This window comes from Cydia splendana, chromosome 11 (genome assembly GCF_910591565.1).
Source record: "Cydia splendana chromosome 11, ilCydSple1.2, whole genome shotgun sequence".
Taxonomy (NCBI): Eukaryota; Metazoa; Arthropoda; class Insecta; order Lepidoptera; family Tortricidae; genus Cydia; species Cydia splendana.
This window is the reverse complement of record NC_085970.1, coordinates 5,703,273-5,721,674: the sequence shown is the minus strand read 5'-3', so window position 1 is coordinate 5,721,674 and position 18,402 is coordinate 5,703,273. Positions and strand designations below refer to the sequence as shown.

The window sequence follows — 18,402 nt, the reverse complement described above, 5'->3', positions numbered from 1 at the left end:
CAGCACCACAGAAAATGATTAAATAGTCTTAATTCTTGTGGAATTTCTACCATATTTACCGTCTATGAAATAAACCATTAAAACAATAAACATACATTGAAAATATTTAAGCTCAAACTAGAGTCTGGCTAACCAAAAATTGTTGACAGATATTTCGTTGTTGTATCACCAATTATCTATGATTTTAAAAAAAAGGTAAAAGTCAGTTGTCAATTTATGTCATTCATTCAAATTGTTTGCGGTTTATAAGGGGTTTATTTTAAATAATATTAATAATGTCTATACTGAGTGAGGTTCTCAAACTATTATTTAAGCTCGTAAATAATTACGACACTGTGCGAAGTCGACGTGTAGCGTTGTATAATGAAAAACTGCAATGTTTACAACTCCTAAACAAATGTAAACAAATTAGGAGGTTGATGCTCTATAAATATTTTGATACTTAGCGTTTGGCATAGTACACTTATGTACTTTTTTGGTGATGGATTAATAAACGGTATTTTGGGTAGTACGGTAGCTAGGTCTTATTTACACTACATTTCATTTTGCGCCTTGTTACAATGGTATATGGTGAGAAAATGTTAACATATGTGTTTATCGTTGACTGTACTTTAAATTATAGTGGTAGAAATTATGTTAGCTGACTTTCTGTGCTAACACAGAACGTATATTAAACTTATGTCCTTACGTGTGCACAGAAAATCAATAATATTTTCTAGTATCAAAACTATAATTCCTACTACACAAAGTGTGACCAGCCCAAGATTTTTTTAATTTCCCGCTAAACATTTGTGTAATATTTCAGTAGCCAGACTCTAGTAGGTAAGGTGCCGTAAGCATAGGCATGAAGGTTGTGGGTTCGAGCTCGAAATCCGGCTCGTACCAATGACTTTCTCGAAATGTTAGAGAAAATTCACAAGGTAAGAATGTATGCCTATACCTAGGGACTCCCTCTGGTCGCATAACAACTTCTGTCATATTTTTAATTGTCATACCACTTTATGCATAAAATTGTAAATCATAAAAATCTTTAGTCAGAAATGGTTTACTAATATGTGGCCGAAAATTGTATGGCAAATTATCACTTCCCAAACTATTTTTCCCATAGTATCATTTGGCAAAACTATCAGATGGCAAACCAATCTTTCGCATATATAACATGTCGCAAATGATTATTTACAATATTATTGTATGGCATAATATTTAGTTGGTCATGTTTAAAAATGTCTTTTATTGTTATGTCGAATGTATTGATAGCCTAATATTGTGAATAACCTACCTATCTCTGGGAGCAGTTTCGTTTTACGGGTCATTAAAAAAAATAACCATAACCTACCTATCTCTGGGAGCAGTTTCGTTTTTAGGGTCATAAAAAAAATAACCATAACCTACCTATCTCTGGGAACAGTTTCGTTTTACGGGTCTTAAAAAAAATGCTAAATATAATTGTGATCAAATAAAAAGTATGCAAAGCTTCAATTTGGGCAAACATTATTTAACAATAAATAGTTAGGTATAATAAAACATTTGCTTAGTGACTGTTTTTCTAAAAAAATCGTGGTAAAATGATCATCTGCTAAATGAAATTGTGATCAAATAAAAATTATGCTAAATAATAATATGCTAAGCATTGGTTTGCCAACTAAAAGTACTGCAATAAGTTGGTTGGGAAGTGAAATTAGGCGAAAAATATTTCGGCGAGATGGCAGTACACCGTCAGAAATATTCCTGAGCATAACTGGGTTTTTGTCATAAATGAGTTATGTCATAATTTTTGTAGTTATTAATTTAATTCGCATAAAATTTTAAGTCATCTGCTTGATATACATAATTGTTTTTCGGTCGATGTATTGCAATGCATAGTATTAATATAGACATAACAAATTAAGTCATATATTTAGTGGTCGTAATATGTTTTTTTCATAAATGTCACAAAGCATGAATAATAAATATGTATGGTTGTGAGCAACCCATGAAGCAAATATTACTTTAGTCATAATCATAACCACACAATGACCGTATAAAAGAGGAGATCGAAGGAGAGGAGCCCCCTCCAGTAGGAGAAACGGTTTTATAAAATAAACTAATCATAGATATAGATTTATTCAAATAGTAGGTAGGTTAGGTTCGTTAGGTTTCTTTAGATGCCCGAAGGGCAAACTACGCAGAAATAGGAGCCCCGCGTGAGCGGGGCTCCGTCGGATCTATATCTGAATCCCTAAAGTATTTTCTCCTATTTTTGCATTCCCTAATATTGTTTGTCATAATGATCAGTTGTCCTAACACTCGTATACCCTAATTTTGGTTTCCCTATTATCGAATGGCCGATTTTTTTGTCCTAATATGTTTTTCCCTCTTGGCACTTTCCATATTGAGTATTTATTCTAATGTTATGAAGCATAATTCTTTTTTTGGCTAATTATTGTTAGGCCTAAAAATTACATATCCTAACCATCATGTTACCTAATTTTACTTAGCATATCGTTGCTTGACCTAACACTCGTATGCCCTAATTTTGATTTCCCTATTTCGTTACGTTTTTACAATATCGCAGTTCTAACCTAACCTAACCCACTTTTGTGGCAGCAGTTCGTTTTTGCGAGGATCACAGTTCTAACCTAACCTAACCCACATTTGTGGCAGCAGTTCGTTTTTGTGAGGGTCACAGTTCTAACCTAACCTAACCCACTTTTGTGGCAACAGTTCGCTACCATTCATTATGGAAAGTAATTGTTATGATAATTGATCAGTAGGAAAAGTAACTGTTATGACAATTGATAATTAGGGCAATAGCCATTAGGTCAAAACAGTTAGAGCATATTATTTTATGCCAAACATTGTTAGGGATTTCGAAGAATATGGTAAAAAACATTAGGGATCTTGATAGTAATGGTACAAATGCTTAGGACAAATGAGTCTAAGGCTAACCATTACATTATGGAAAATAATCGTTATGACAATTGATCGTTAGGGCATGTGCCCATTAGGACAAACCAGTTAGGGCAAGTGACTTTAGGACAAACGTTGTTAGGGATTCAGAAGGACACCCGCTCCGTCGAATTAAGTGTTTGGACGGAGATTAGCAGCGAAAACAAAACTAACTTCCCTACAAATACTCCAAAATAAAATTATAAAAATTCTTTTTCACTATCACCGTCTAACACCTACCACACGTATATTTGCAGAAACTGGCCTAATGAACATTAAACAATTGTATATGTATAGTACCAGCATTTTTGTTAGGAAAATATTAAACAGTGCACTTCATACTAACTTAGCCTTTATGACGAAGAAGCAAATATCCAAACGAACTACTCGTCGTGCGAGTTTCATTGTGTTACCAAAGATAAGAACACAATTAGGCAAAAAAAATGTTAACGTATGAAGGTGCACAGCTTTATAATAAATTACCGTCTGATCTGAGAGGGACAGGCTCATTCAATGCGTTTAAAACTAAATTATCGCAATATATTTTAAACCACTACCCACCTTAAAAAAAAATAGTTGCGTGAGCGTGTACCTCTCGAGCGACTTTTGTATGCTACCGTAGATAAGATTACTTTTACTTTGTAACTCTGTTCTCGTGTAAGTGACTTGTATGTCTTTTATGAGAATAAATATCTTTAAACCTAAACCTAGATTAGGGAAAAGAAAAGACACAACTAAATAAGTATGCCTTAAACCATTATGGTTGAAAATTATTATGATACAAAACGTTATACGTAAAAACATTATCAGTATCGATAAATATGCTTTTAGCTGGTATGACATTTGATTCATTATAATTAAAACCTATATGCACAAAAAATATATGACAACTGCTGAGTATTTCATCAAATATTATGGCTAAAAATGTATGACACAATATAATATGACTTTTCATTTGTATTTATTTATTTATTTGTATGCGGAATGATGATTATGACACAAGTTGTTATGTGCATGAAAGATATGACTTAAACTTGTATGCAACCCAATATGGACCCCTATACCTATTAGGTGTGTTCAATTTACTGTGAAACCTTAGTCTAAACCAATATTATATTATCTACATAATGGTTTAAGTATTAAGATGTTTCATTCCACTTGCCCGTCATCAACATTGTCGTTTTTGAACTTGAATTGACTCGTGCTGATTTTTTACTAGTGTAAAATTATTCGTCATGCGGAAAAGTAACCCGCACAATCCGGTTTTGTAAGGTTTCACCGTATTGTTTTCCGTTCATCATAAAACACATCGAATATTTAAATTGACAAGGAAAGTACTAGATCATCACACTTAAACACAAAAATGCAACTATTATAAACTTACATTGAATTCTCTAACATTTGTATAAATATCTACTAGTTGTGGGCGTAACGTACATATAGCACTCAAAAATCTACTGCAAATAGGCGTAACTGACAAAAAATGAGCACAAATTTAATAAAATTTCCGATACATAAGGGCTTATCGTACAAAAAGTTGGGAGTTACGCCAAAATGACTCACAAGTCACAACATTTTTTTGAATTGGCAGATACGGCAAAATGCGTTGGAAAAATGTGTTCAAGCATTGGTTTTTCATAGGGCTTAACGGACATTTTTTTCAAGTTATCAAGACGTTAAATATACTATTCGATAGAGAAAAAAAACTGAGTATAACTGCATTCATAACTCATTTTCGCCATTTTGTCCCTTACGCCCTTTGAGCCTACGGTAGTCGATGTGCATCTTTAAAAAAGTTCAACAATAGAGTCTGACCAGCGAGTTGTGTCACAAGCCTTTTTTTAATTCTTTATATGGCAACTTTTTTCCTATCAAATAAGCTGTCAGTTTCAAGATGTCATTTAATTTCATAGTAATTTTATTGCCAGGTGCGGTTTTTATTAAAATTCCCGCGTTTTTTTTATGACACGACTCGCTGGTCAAACTCTAGTTGTTATTTTAAGTCAAGTGTGAAAAATATTATTTCTTGTAAAGAAAGAGTTGTATATTAGTGGTCATCCATTAATTACATCACACGTTTAGAGGGGCGGAGGGGGTCAAGAAAATGTGACATGTTGTGACAAGAGGAAGGGGGAGTCACAAACTTTGTGACGTCACTTTAACTTCATCAGTAACCGAAAATTTATTTTAATTATTTTATTCGCTGTACGGTGAAAAAACGCTTATGGAACGATAATCGTTTTTATTCGTTTAATTTTTTGCCCCAATCAGCTTTGGGTTATTAAATTCCTAATATTATTTCTTTTTATGCTTTTATTTTTTAACACAGGAATAAGACATTTTCTAATTTTTAACACTGTATTTTGCTCACTTTCTCTATTATGTGGGTACTAAATCCCTATAATAATACAAAATACCAAAACGCTGACCAAGACGTGCCTATTTCTGTAAATTTAATCAATGTAAACTTAGCGAACAACAGCTGCAAGTGTGTTAAGTGATGATTGCTAATAATAAATAATTACAGCATTCGTTTATTGGATTTCATTTCTAATAATTTAAGTATTTTCCTCGCGTTGGTGTGGAAAGAAACTGTGTTTTATTTGGTAGCAAATTTTTTATGCCTCATGCGTTGAAGTTGAAACCCTAGCAACTTTCAAGGTTCCTGCACTTTTAAAACCATGCGCTACGCTCATGGTTCTATTTTTAAAACTTTAACTTACCCGTGTTATATTAGTAGGAGGATTTAAACAACAACTTTGCCCCTTGTAAAACAATCGCACATTGGTGTACCCCATAGGGCAGACATGAACATTGTATAATCTCGTAGCCGGGATTATTCACTAGCAACTTGCTCTTTTATACGGCCTTGTGGACCGCAAAGTACCGTGCTACAAGTACTTACCTGCACCTGTTCTCGAGAATGGTCGTGCCACGCTCTATTGGGATCGATCTATCATCACTGACAGGACTATTCTAGCCAATAAGCCTCATCATCATCATCTCAGCCATAAGACGTCCACTGCTGAACATAGGCCTCCCCCTTGGACCTCCATACGTGCCGGTTGGAAGCGACCCGCATCCAGCGTCTTCCGGCGACCTTAACAAGATCGTCTGTCCATCTTGTGGGTGGACGTCCTACGCTGCGCTTGCTAGTCCGTGGTCTCCACTCGAGCACTTTTCGACCCCATCGGTCATCTTCTCTGCGTGCAATGTGGCCTGCCCATTGCCACTTCAGCTTGCTAATCCGGTGGGCTATGTCGGTGACTTTAGTTCGTCTACGGATCTCCTCATTTCTGATTCGATCACGTAGAGAAACTCCGAGCATAGCCCTCTCCATAGCTCGTTGAGCGACTTTGAGTTTTGAGATGAGGCCGATAGTGAAAGACCACGTTTCGGAGCCGTAAGTCATCACTGGTAACACACATTGATTAAAGACTTTCGTCTTGAGGCACTGAGGTATGTCGGACGAAAAGACATTACGTAGTTTCCCGAACGCTGCCCAACCGAGTTGGATTCGGCGGTTGACCTCTTTCTCGAAGTTGGACCTACCTAATTGGACTACTTGTCCTAGGTAGATGTACGAGTCAACAACTTCGAGTACCGAGTTCCCAACAGAGACTGGGATGGGCACAACATTGGCATTTGACATAAGTTTCGTCTTGTCCATGTTCATTTTCAAGCCCACCCGTTGTGAAACTCGGTTGAGGTCATCGAGCATCATGCTGAGTTCCTCCATCGACTTTGCCATGACTACGATATCGTCGGCAAACCGAAGGTGAGTGATGTATTCGCCGTTGATGTTGATGCCAAGTCCTTCCCATTCCAGGAGCTTGAAGGCGTCTTCCATTACGGCAGTAAACAGTTTCGGAGAGATAACGTCTCCCTGCCTTACGCCTCTTTGCAATGGAATCGCCCTCGTGCTCTGCTCCTGTACTCGGACCGACATGGTGGCGTTACTATACAAACACTTCAACACTTCGATGTACCGATAGTCAATATGGCATCGCTGAAGAGACTCAAGCACCGCCCATGTTTCCACCGAATCGAAGGCTTTCTCATAGTCCACAAACGCTAAGCATAATGGCAAGTTATACTCTTCGGTCTTCTGTATAACTTGCCGCAGCGTATGGATGTGGTCTATGGTACTATAGCCTTTTCGGAAACCGACTTGTTCGGGAGGCTGGAAGTCATCAAGTCTGTGTTCGAGACGGTTCGTGATGACCCTTGAAAACAGCTTATAGACATGGCTCAGAAGCGTGATGGGTCTGTAGTTCTTCAATAAGCCTGACATTGTGATAATAGATCGATCGCAACGTCGGGCCGTGCTCGTTGACATCACCATCCCTCATGATGAGAATCTTGTGAAAGCCGAGAAGAACAAGTCCATTAAGTACCTAGACTTGGACTCTCGCTAGGTGGTTGGATCAGGGGTTAGATGCTGAAGGCGGTGATCTTGGACACGGTGCGGATAGTCCGCCAGTCTCTGCGGCCCTGACCACCGGTAGCTTGGGCCTTGCCCCGCTGCATGTGTTTATATGTATTTTTTATTGTTTTGTAAATGTTTTTTATATTCATATTATAAACACCCTAGCCTAAGAAGGATAATGAATAAGTATTAAACGATCACGTGTACTTTAGGCATTCTTATTAGAATTATTACATCTATCAATGTTCAGGAAACTTTCTGCTGAAAGGGTCGGAGAAAGATACTTGTTATTTCCCTGCCCCTCTTAGCAGCAAGTTAGCAGAAAAGTGTCCGGAGGAAGGTTGTGTAAGATTAATTATCTCTTTGTTTTCAAAATTTATATTCTTAGGCCTTGGGCTTGATATTTGATCTACTTTTGGTACATTATAACCCAACTTCATAGTGGGTAGGTTCATGTCGTGCTTTTTGAGGAGGATTTGGTACACACAATACTTAGTATTTTACTTACTGAGGCTGCTGTTGAGCATCATATCGTAAAAACTGTATACAAAATCTTATGTAGTTTATTTATGTCATTTTTTTGCTATAGGCTACCGTTTACGAGCTATTTATAAAAAAACTATGATAAGGGACCTTTAAAACCGATTTAAGTTTTCTAACACAACATGACTGGTTTTTGTAATTGTAATTTTTTTGTAATTTATTTATTTCAATTATTTATTTCAAAAAATATACTTTTGTCTAGGTAAACAAAAGTTTCGCCAAACTGTAGACAGTTTGTTGGCGAATAGTGCGGTCTCAATCATTTTTATAAGTAAGTACTTTATGCGTTATACCTACAGAGTACAGCACAAACTGTTATGTAATAATACTATTCTAAGTTTAAGTTAACTCTAAATTTGTTACCATGCATATATCCATAATTCAAAAAGACCGGTTTGTAACACTGTACGGTCAGTATGCGTACCTACTTCACCTCACGACAACATTGGTCAGTTCATCAGCGTCGTATTACATAAATTGACCTCCGCAATGGATAGACAGCCAATTCAATTTGGCTCCCAATATTCACAGAAACTTAATTGCTAAATTGGGACTCAAACCCAGCGAAGCGAGGTGGTCCAGAAGCCCCAATTTTAACCTACTATTGTATTCATGGATGTTAATGTCGTAAGCGCCACCGACTATAAGGTCAATAAGGTCCCTTTTCATAGATAATACCACATATCTTTGACGTCAACTGTGCCAAGACGATAGAAAAACATCATGTAATAGTTAAATGAAACTATTGCAGGTCAGGAAATGAATGCTTTAAAAACGTTATAGAGGGAAATGCTAGGAACACAATTTTTGACCCCGCAACTTTGGACTAGTTAGGAGGTGAACATATCAAAATTCCCCGGCTGTAGCCCCGGTGCTGGGGGGTAGAGGGGGGTAAGAAGGTCGAATTTTTCGGTTTTTCATTGATATCTTGGAAACTTTGCGTCTTAGCGACATGACTACTAAGACAAACCGAAAGCTGATAAAATTTGTTACAAGTTTTGTACTCCAAAGTCGCATACGCCTTCAAATTCAAAAGTTATAACGTGTTGACGGACTTGCCTTGTAGACGGACTTGCCCACAGTGACCTTACCCGCTCTTGAAAGTTTATTTAGGGATTTTAATTTTATCTTGATATCTACATCAGTGAAGCTGTTAGGACATGTTTGGTATCATTTTCGTATAAATCGGGGGTGCTGAATTCATTTATGGTATCACATTGACACTATTCCGAAGTAAAACCAAAATTTAAAAAAATATATAGTCTTAGTAGTCATGTCGCTAAGACGCAAAGTTTCCAAGATATAAGTAAAAAACCGAAAAATGAGACCTTCTTTCCCCTCTCTACCCCCCAGCACCGGGGCTACGGCCGGGGACTTTTGATATGTTCACCTCTTAACTAGTCCAAACAAAGTTACGGAGTCAAAAATTATGTTCCTAGCATTTCCCTCTATTCCTTCTTATTGCTTGGCCTATTGCTTGTAAAAGGTATGTATTACAATCGTATGTAGATACATATTCTTAGCAAAAAAAGGACATCAACGGGATCCCACAAAGAAGTATATTCATCACACTAATATACCGACAAACAGACATAATTTGCCGGTTTTATTTGATTAATCACCATATACATGCTTAAGAGTAGGTATAGGTACACGGTACGTGGAATTTTTTCATTGGAAGAATTCTTTGACATGGCGCCTGGCCATTTGTAAGACGTAATTTTCATAGTTAATTGAACTTAACAGATTAAACGTGAAAGGGTAACAAATTAAACGTAAAAGGTACTAAATTGTAGTGTAATAAAAATAGTTGAAGCGTAGCGTGTTTTCTTAAAACGAAATCGATACGGTGAAAAATAAAAGCGCCTGCAAAATTGTAATAGCAATGTAAATTGTAAAATGAGTAAAACTCGGAAACCACAAATAAAATGACTCAATTAATAATTGAATATGATAGTACAAAAAAGGTACTAAAATTTGGCTTTTATAGAATTTATCAATAATCGCGGGATCATTGCGTAATAAAATACACCCGCCATTCTGACTGTCAGAATGGCGGGTGTAATGTTTTTTGGTGATAACTTTTAATACCGTGAGGTACTAATTTTTTTAAAGGAGGTACCAAATAGTACAAATTAGGTACTAAAATATGGTATGCTTTTTGTTTATTTTTATTTACGTACACCCGCCATCCTGACTCTCACCCTAATGATTGACTGAATTAAGTAGGTATTTATTGACCGACAAGACTCCGAAGTCACTCTGCAGTCTCAATCACCGATCCACAGTTCTCATAAAGAAAAACAGTCAATAGACTTTCATCGACAAGTATGTATAATTATACTTTAAACCATCTTTAAACTCTCGCGTTTTATACACATATTTGACGACCAGTCTGGCCTAGTGGGTAGTGACCCTACACTGCCCGTGAAGCCGACGGTCCTGGGTTCGAATCACGGTAAGGGCATTTAGTTGTGTGATGAACACAAATATTTATTCCCGAGTCATGGGTGTTTTCTATGTATATAAATATGTATTTATCTATATAAGTTAAGTATGTATATCGTCGCCTAGCAGCCATAGTACAAGCTTTGCTTAGTCTGGGGCTAGGTTGATCTGTGTAAGATTCCCCAGATATTTAGTTTATTACACAAACAGGTCTACCGCGATATACTTTCATCGTTTTAACCTCAAATTAATTATTTCATTTCAGCCGAATTGCTCCAGCTGTGGTCACGGAAAGACTGACGTCCCAGCAAAGGTCAGAGGAGAAGCAACGTCGAAGTACAGTTATTAGCGTAACTGAGTCAATGTGCATCACTTTGACATGCTTCTTTAATTATTTCACAAAAGGCCTGTTATTCAGTTACTATTTTATTATTAATGGTTTACGACACTGATAAACTGACTGAACCATTATGTTATTGCAGATAAAAATAATAATTTTATCCATTAGATAATATTTAGTACTGAATCAGTTTTGCACCGATGTCGTTAAATGAAGATTAGTCTGATAAATCTACAGAAAAATATAAAACTTGTAGGTGATATGTGTTTGTCTCGGTGTCAGTAATCGATCCTTATGTGAAACTGATTTCTATTAATTGCATTCACAATCTTGATTTTTTCGTTAATCCTATATTTTGAAGGAAAAACTGTTAAACTTCATTTTTTTAAATCACCCTAAAATTTATATTTTTCTTTGACACGTCCATGTAAGGTAATTAGTTAAAATAGTACATTATATGCTCTTTGTAATGTGGTATATAATTAACATTATATCTAACATATTTTTATAGCTATCCCAGAATGAAGTTCACTCCAAAATTTAACTAACAACAAATTTGTTAGGCTATTCGCCTTGACTCAGTTTTGCACCGGACTATATATCGCCACTTCGCCAGTAACTAAATACAAAAATAAGCCTGACTGAAATGATTAATAACTATTACAATGGGCATAGAATTCCTTACTTTAAATGAGATACCGAATTGGGAATGCCAAAGAAAAAATTAAGTAATGCGAAAAATAAGTTAGGTCAAATTTTACAGTTTTCAGTATGAAATTAAGAAAAATGTATAAGACGGAAGAATATCATTTGTAATAAAGATTTGTAGCGGCACTTAAGAAGTAGATATTCTGCGTATAGCTTTTTCAGGCAAATTTGTTTGTCATCAAATTATTTACATTTTACTGAGGTACTGATATTGACTCAGTTATGCTACTAACTGTATATCGCGGTAGACCCTTTTGTGTAATGAAATATCGACAAGTATGTTTCTTACCTGTGTCTGATTTGAAGAGGTCCTAGCAGAGAACACCAGAAACTCGCATATGAATTTCTTGTGCAGTCCCCGTGACAATTTCGAGGTTATGGTGACAGTCTTGCCGGTACCGGTCGGCCCGACACAAATCACGTGGTTGTAGTTCGCTATCTTGTAACCTAAAATAGCAGCGCTGCGTACGCTGTCTAAAGTCGGGACTTCAATGTCTGGAAAAACATGAGTCAACAATAAATGGCTATCATGTGGAGAGCTCCCGGATCTTAGTTTTAACTAGGAATGGATTATGGGCTACAGTTCGAACACGAGGTCCAAAGAGAAATTCAACTGCAGCGCGGACCATCCCGCTTCCTCGGACCCTGAATTGACGGTTTTCGTGCTCCAACACTTTACAGCGTCAGGAATCACCAATATCTAGAAAGAATACGTACCAGCATACTGCCATTCGGGGTCGACCTCGTACGGCTCCATATTGGCCATCCAATTGTACCAGTAAGGATTAGCCGGTTCACCATCTTCCGTTAAGTCGGTGAAACCACCGTCGTGCAATCTAAAATCACATTTAATATGCTTTAAACTGAGACCACCTGACTAAACTGCAATGGCAGAGAAGAGGATAATCGAATCAAGGCCTTGGCAACATAATTGGATATTCAGGGTCAGTGAAGATGTAGGGATCAGAGAACAGCCAGCAAAGCAGCCATAGCTAACTAAGATTTATCCATATTCAGAAATGATGCCTTGAAAATGACAACAACATTGTAGTGAAAATTGTACTACAATTTTCACAGCACGATTTTCTTTGAGTAAGAACTAAGTATACAGCTGGCCAAGCACAAGTTGTGATTCAAACTGAGTACCCTGCTCCGTGCTCAGAGTTCGAATGTATGGATGGGCCCACGGAGGACTCACGTACAGAGAGTGAGCTATTATTAGGGCGAGCGAAGCGAGCCCTATCACTATTCGACAATCTATGCATTCTTGTGGTACACTTTACGGAAAAACTACTGCACTGTTAGGTTTGAGATTTAACATAGTAATTCAAATTCATGTCTAGATGTGTTATCAAACATAAAAATATCATTTTATAAACCTAAAAAAATAAAATAAAGGAATAACACTTTGTATTACTACTAACGCCATCTGTTGGAGAAGTGATGAAATTAACATTCGTGCTAATGTTAAGTACGAGTATTTATTTGTTTTTCTGACAGATGGCGTTAGTAGTAACAAATAAATAAATAATGGACATTCTTACAGAAAAATTGTAAAGCCCCACATTAAGCTCAAGAAGGCTTATGTTGTGGGTACTCAGACAACGATACCTATGTGGTGTTTTCAATTTCAATATTGTCGATGGTGCTTACGCCATTAACAACGATGAATACAAAAGTGGGTCAAATGTTTTTTTTTTAGGTCGAACCAAGTTACTTATCAAACCGCCCTAGTAGACCCATGATAGAGCTGATGCTAAACCCTGGCAGTACCTAGTGGAGCTCGGATTTGGTGCAACATAGAAATACGCTGTTTTGGACATCCGACTCGTCATGATGATCACTTGGTAGAGCAGTACCCACAAGATACCTGATGCTGAATCCTGGGAGTACCTTGTGGAGCTCGGGTTTTATACAACATAGGCACACGCTGTTTTGGTCATCCGACTCGTCTTGATGAGTACTTAGGAAAGTAGTACCCAAGATAGAGCTGAAGCTGAACCCTGGCTGTACCTAGTGGTACTCAGGTTTGGTTCCTGATGCTGAATCCTGGGAGTACCTTGTGGAGCTCGGGTTTTATACAACATAGACATACGCTGTTTTAGACATCCGACTCGTCATGATGAACATTTAGGAGAGTAGTACCTAAGATAGAGCTGATGCTGAACCCTGGCAGTACCTATTGGAATTCAAGTTTGGTGCAACATAGGCAAACGCTGTTTTGGTCATCTCACTCGTCTTGATGAGCACTTAGGAGAGCATTATATGTGTTTTTATATGCGGAGCAGCGTGATTACCGCCAGTAGGTGTCCAGACGGGATAATTTATCGCTCAATTGTGTGGTGTGGATGCAAAAATAAATCTTCCTTATAAAAAGTACTGGGCGACCGTGTAGGATGAAATAAGAGCTTATGAAATTGTATATTACGTGTGGATGATATTGGCAATTTGATTTTGTCGTCTGGACACGTTTTTAATGGACAAAGTAAAAGCTATAACAGACAGGCGTACCGGACAGCGTCCGGGGTCCGGGCATTACGTACCCACTCGATCGAACATGGAACAAGCCTCGGACTGGATCAAATTCGCGGTCCGGTACGTTTAGGTAGAAAAACTCCGCGAGCCCTTACAAAGCTCTGCTTTTTGCTAGTAATAACTCCACGGCCGACTTCGGCCACGGCGACTGCTGTCAACTCCGTTGCCGTCGCTGGTGTGCTCGCAAGTGGCCGATGTAGCCGATCTTGTTGGTAAAAGTTCGCGAACAGGCATGCAGCGGCTCATGTCTAGTTTGACGAGTCTTGCCGCAGATTTGAGCTCAAGATCAGTGTCAAGATGACTGAAATGATGTCCTCGACGTGCTCAGTCAACAGACACTGGTCGTTAGACTCGGTGAGGACCAGCTGAAGCAGGTTCACAAGTTCCGATACCTGGGGAGCACGATAACTTCCAAGTGCGATTTTGATGCTGAAGTTAACAGCAGAATCGGGGCTGCCACTGCAGCTTTCGGTAGGCTAGATCACAAGGTCCTCAGCTCGCATGGCTGAGTGAGTTATTCATGTTATTATCTAATCAGTGACAATACTCACGTATAATCATAAACTCTCCCTTGATTGGGAAACAGTGGCTTCAGGTTATTCGTCTCCGTCAGCTGTCGCATGAACTGCGAGAACACGGCGCGGCCATTATGATCACACGTGGCACCCACGGACCAGATAACCGACCATACTACCCAGCATGGTGCCAGTCTTGCTGAAAAGTAAGTACGTACGTAAAGTGACAAAAGATCGTATCTTAGCCTTGTTACAAAAGATCTTATTATCACAAAGTATGCCTTCGATTGTTACTGACGCACTTTATTTTATTCATAGCCAAAAAGTCGCCTGACATGTTTCTTAGCCAACGGTTATAGTCTAAAACCTAGTATAGGAGTTATAGGAAATTCAGCGCTAGGAAACAGACGATAAAAGCTACTTTTTCCATGAACTTCGTGCGAAGGACGTATACCTACTTAAGTAGTAAACCCAATACCCAGCTACGCAAGCGCAAGACGTTAAAAGATAACTTTATTTGTAACTAACGCATCATGGCCAAGAACGGCGCGGCCGGCGGTGGCCGATCGTCCTTCCCAGTCAACGGTCGCAGCCTATAGTCCAACAGTTCCAGAAACTTCAGCACCAGCGAAGAGTCAATAGATGCTACTATCTCAACGAGCTTCGAGCGGAGAAGCTCCAAGCAAGGATACAGGTACGTTGTGATGAGACCTGGTAGTATTTTTCGGATATTATCGGCAATCTGAAGAAGAGCAAATGTTTTATTCATAATGCCAAAGCTATGTACCTAAATAATATGCCCACATTACATTCTTCTTGGTAATCAGTCAAATATTTGCATTGACTGATTTGGTTGAATATGATATTATGTTTACCTCACTTTAGCGGAATAATCGTACCTTGTGTATTTACACGTGTGTTAGTTGTGGAAAGATTTCAAGCTATAGAAAAGTTCCTAGACGTTGTCATTTTGCGAGGAGGAAATTTCGGAAGACAGGAAATCCTACGAAGTTGTAAAGAGTTTTTACAAGCAAATTCGGAAATATTACATCAGTATTGAAGTCGAATGCGCTTTTTAAATTACAGCTGAAGCAAAAGACGATACTCACAGGGGGAAGATTGGACTTCATCCAAGCGTTCACCAAAGGCGGCAGCCCCACCACCCTGGTGTCCAAATACACCATACCGCACCTGGACACCGTCGCCGGCGACGCGACAGCTAAGTCCGCTACTTCGAAGATCATTCGTTGCCTCTCTGTCATCTTCATTATCTCGCCGCTTGAGAGGCAGAGCTTTTTATTGTCGTCTAATACCTGTAGAATCATATTGAAGGAAAGAAGAAAGTGATGAGATGACGAGCGACGGAGAGTAAGAAAATAACATGCTGCGACATCAGTCATAAATGAAACATGTTTTTTAAAAGCCTCAACTGTAGTTAGTAAGTAGATGAGAACCTTCGAAGACGGAAAAATACTACATTATGACATTCTTGAGAAATTGGTAAAAAAAAGGCAAAAAAATCCCTTACTATTAAATAATATTGAATTTAATCTGGCGTGATACCGCTCTGGACCGAGCAAAGTGGCGTGCTCTTGTGTTGGAGGCCAAGACTCATTTTGGGTGCGATTACCCAGCCAAGTAAGTAGATAAGTAAGGAATTTAAAAATGTATAACTACATACGGTATTCATGTTTTCAATCCACACAGCGTCAACGGGACCGTCAAAGATGTACCAGCGTTTGTCCATATCCTCTACCGCTATGCCCGCTCGCACCAAGCTCGAGAGGATCCCATCGGTCCTGGAAACAGTAGGTGATCCTGAAACTCTATCCAGTGGCATCTACCAAATCGGGTTAATAGGAACAATTCTACATTCTGTAGAGGGTTATATTACCCTCTTCGACGTCGAGAGATTATCATCCACCGTATGGTAAACTACTTTGTTGCATAAAACTGAATGTACGTTTGATGGACATGATATTATCATTTATAGGCTATCACATCATCAGAGAGCGCAACTTTGATGCCGATGACAGACGTATGACGTCAAGCTAAATACAGAGTGTTGTTATCTAGATTATAGATACTTAATCAAATAACAACTTATTAGCCTCTTTAGTTTACTGATATTGAAACTTGAGTTAAGAGTTTTTATACGTACTGGCCACGTATAAAAACATAACTAACTGTCTTTGTCATGTTAAAAACAAGATTGTTGGAAATGACAACCAATTTATGTTTACTTATTTATTTATTAGTAAAATATAACCGAAATATTATTGTTTGAAGTCGCTATGGAGTCTATGCGGCCGTATTTGCAGAAATTTCCTTTTATGATTGTAAAAAATTAAAATATGTACTGCTCCTGCTGTGACCAAAATCTAACAGCAAAAGCAAGCAATATAGAGAAACATTTGAAAACAACAAAGCATATTGAACGAGAAGGAGAGAAAATGACACAATATGATTTTAACATGGATTTAACAAATTTTATGATAGCTTCGAATATACCTTGGAAACAATTACAAAATAAAAACTTTTCTAATTTTCTTGAAAAATGCATAAGCGGAAAATATTCAAACAGTGTGAGTATACCATCAGAAGCGAACCTAAGATATAATTATTTACCAAAAAAATTTCAAAAGACTTACGCTTCTATACGGCAAGATATAGGTAATTCTTATATTTACGTAAGTGTTGATGAAACACAAGACAGACTACAGCAAAACATTGCAAATGTTATTGTCGGAGCTCTTAAGGAAACCAACGCGAGCAGACCACATATTATCGCTTGTCAAGTTCAGGCGGCTTAGCACGGTCGCGTTTTTATCCCTTGTCACCATGCCTGTCACGTTCTAACAAGTATGTACGTGCGAAAGGGACGCGCATAGTGATAGTCGATAAAAATGGAACCGTGCTGAGCCCGCTGGACAAAACAAATAATGTCACTATTAAAGAATTAGTAATTGACTCGTTAAACAAACTATTTGAAAGTGATAATTATCATGAAAGAGTGGCATTATTTCTCACTGATGGGGCTCCGTATATGTTAAAAGCAGGCCGCTCACTAAACGGCATTTTCCCAAATATGACACATGTAACATGTGTAGCCCACGGGCTTAATCGTGTTGCAGAGAAAATTAGAGAATTATACGACGATGTTAATGAATTAATAGCAAGTGTGAAATTATTATTTTTAAAATCGCCCTCAAGAATGACAGTATTGAGACAACTTTACCCTGACATGCCTCAGCCACCACGGCCCATTATAACACGATGGAATACGTGTATTGAGGCATGCATGTACTACAGGAAGTACTTTGATGAAATCACTAATGTTATTAATGCTTTAAATGAACAAAATGCAGCCAAAGTGAGAAGAGCAAAGTTAGCAATTCGTAAATCTAACGTAAAAGAGAACATACTTTTCATAACTGAAAATTGCAGCATCTTGGTTGATTCTACTAGGCATCTACAAAATTCAACGTTGGCATTGAGCGAGTCATTGCGTGTGGTTAAAACTGTCACGGCAAAACTATCTAAGATTAGGCTACATGCAAAGGGGAAAAACATATACAAAAAACATAAAACAATATTACAAAAAAATAGTGGATTACAGATTATGGAAAAGATGGCTGATCTGAACGACGACAAGGAAATCTGTCTCCATGAATCCTCAGAAAAAATGGACTTGTGGCGTTTTTTTCAAATATGCTCCTATTACGTCCGTAGAAGTAGAAAGAACTTTCTCAATTTTGAAGTGGATTTTTACTAGCAGGCGATGTAACATGACTCCTAGTAGTTTAGAACAGATTTTGATTATTAATTTTGAATCGAAGTATAATAACTGAAGGATTTCAGTCAGTTTGGGTAACATTGGCAACACCACAAAAACAACATGTTTTAGGGTTCCGGTGACAGACGGACGGACGGATGGACAGCGGAGTTTTATTAAT

At 37.8% G+C, this 18,402-nt stretch overlaps 1 protein-coding gene across 1 annotated transcript in view; it reads right to left on the bottom strand.

The window, feature by feature from the left end:
* LOC134794767 (dynein axonemal heavy chain 1-like) overlaps positions 1-18,402 on the bottom strand; it is a 140,788-nt gene that overhangs the window by 64,658 nt on the left and 57,728 nt on the right. Inside the window, exons 41-46 of the mRNA XM_063766550.1 lie at positions 16,128-16,245; positions 15,556-15,759; positions 14,975-15,188; positions 14,483-14,645; positions 12,114-12,232; positions 11,686-11,891 (exon numbers count right to left, since the gene is read on the bottom strand). Coding sequence (XP_063622620.1) covers positions 11,686-11,891; positions 12,114-12,232; positions 14,483-14,645; positions 14,975-15,188; positions 15,556-15,759; positions 16,128-16,245 — 1,024 coding nt within the window. The remainder of the gene's footprint in view (positions 1-11,685; positions 11,892-12,113; positions 12,233-14,482; positions 14,646-14,974; positions 15,189-15,555; positions 15,760-16,127; positions 16,246-18,402) is intronic.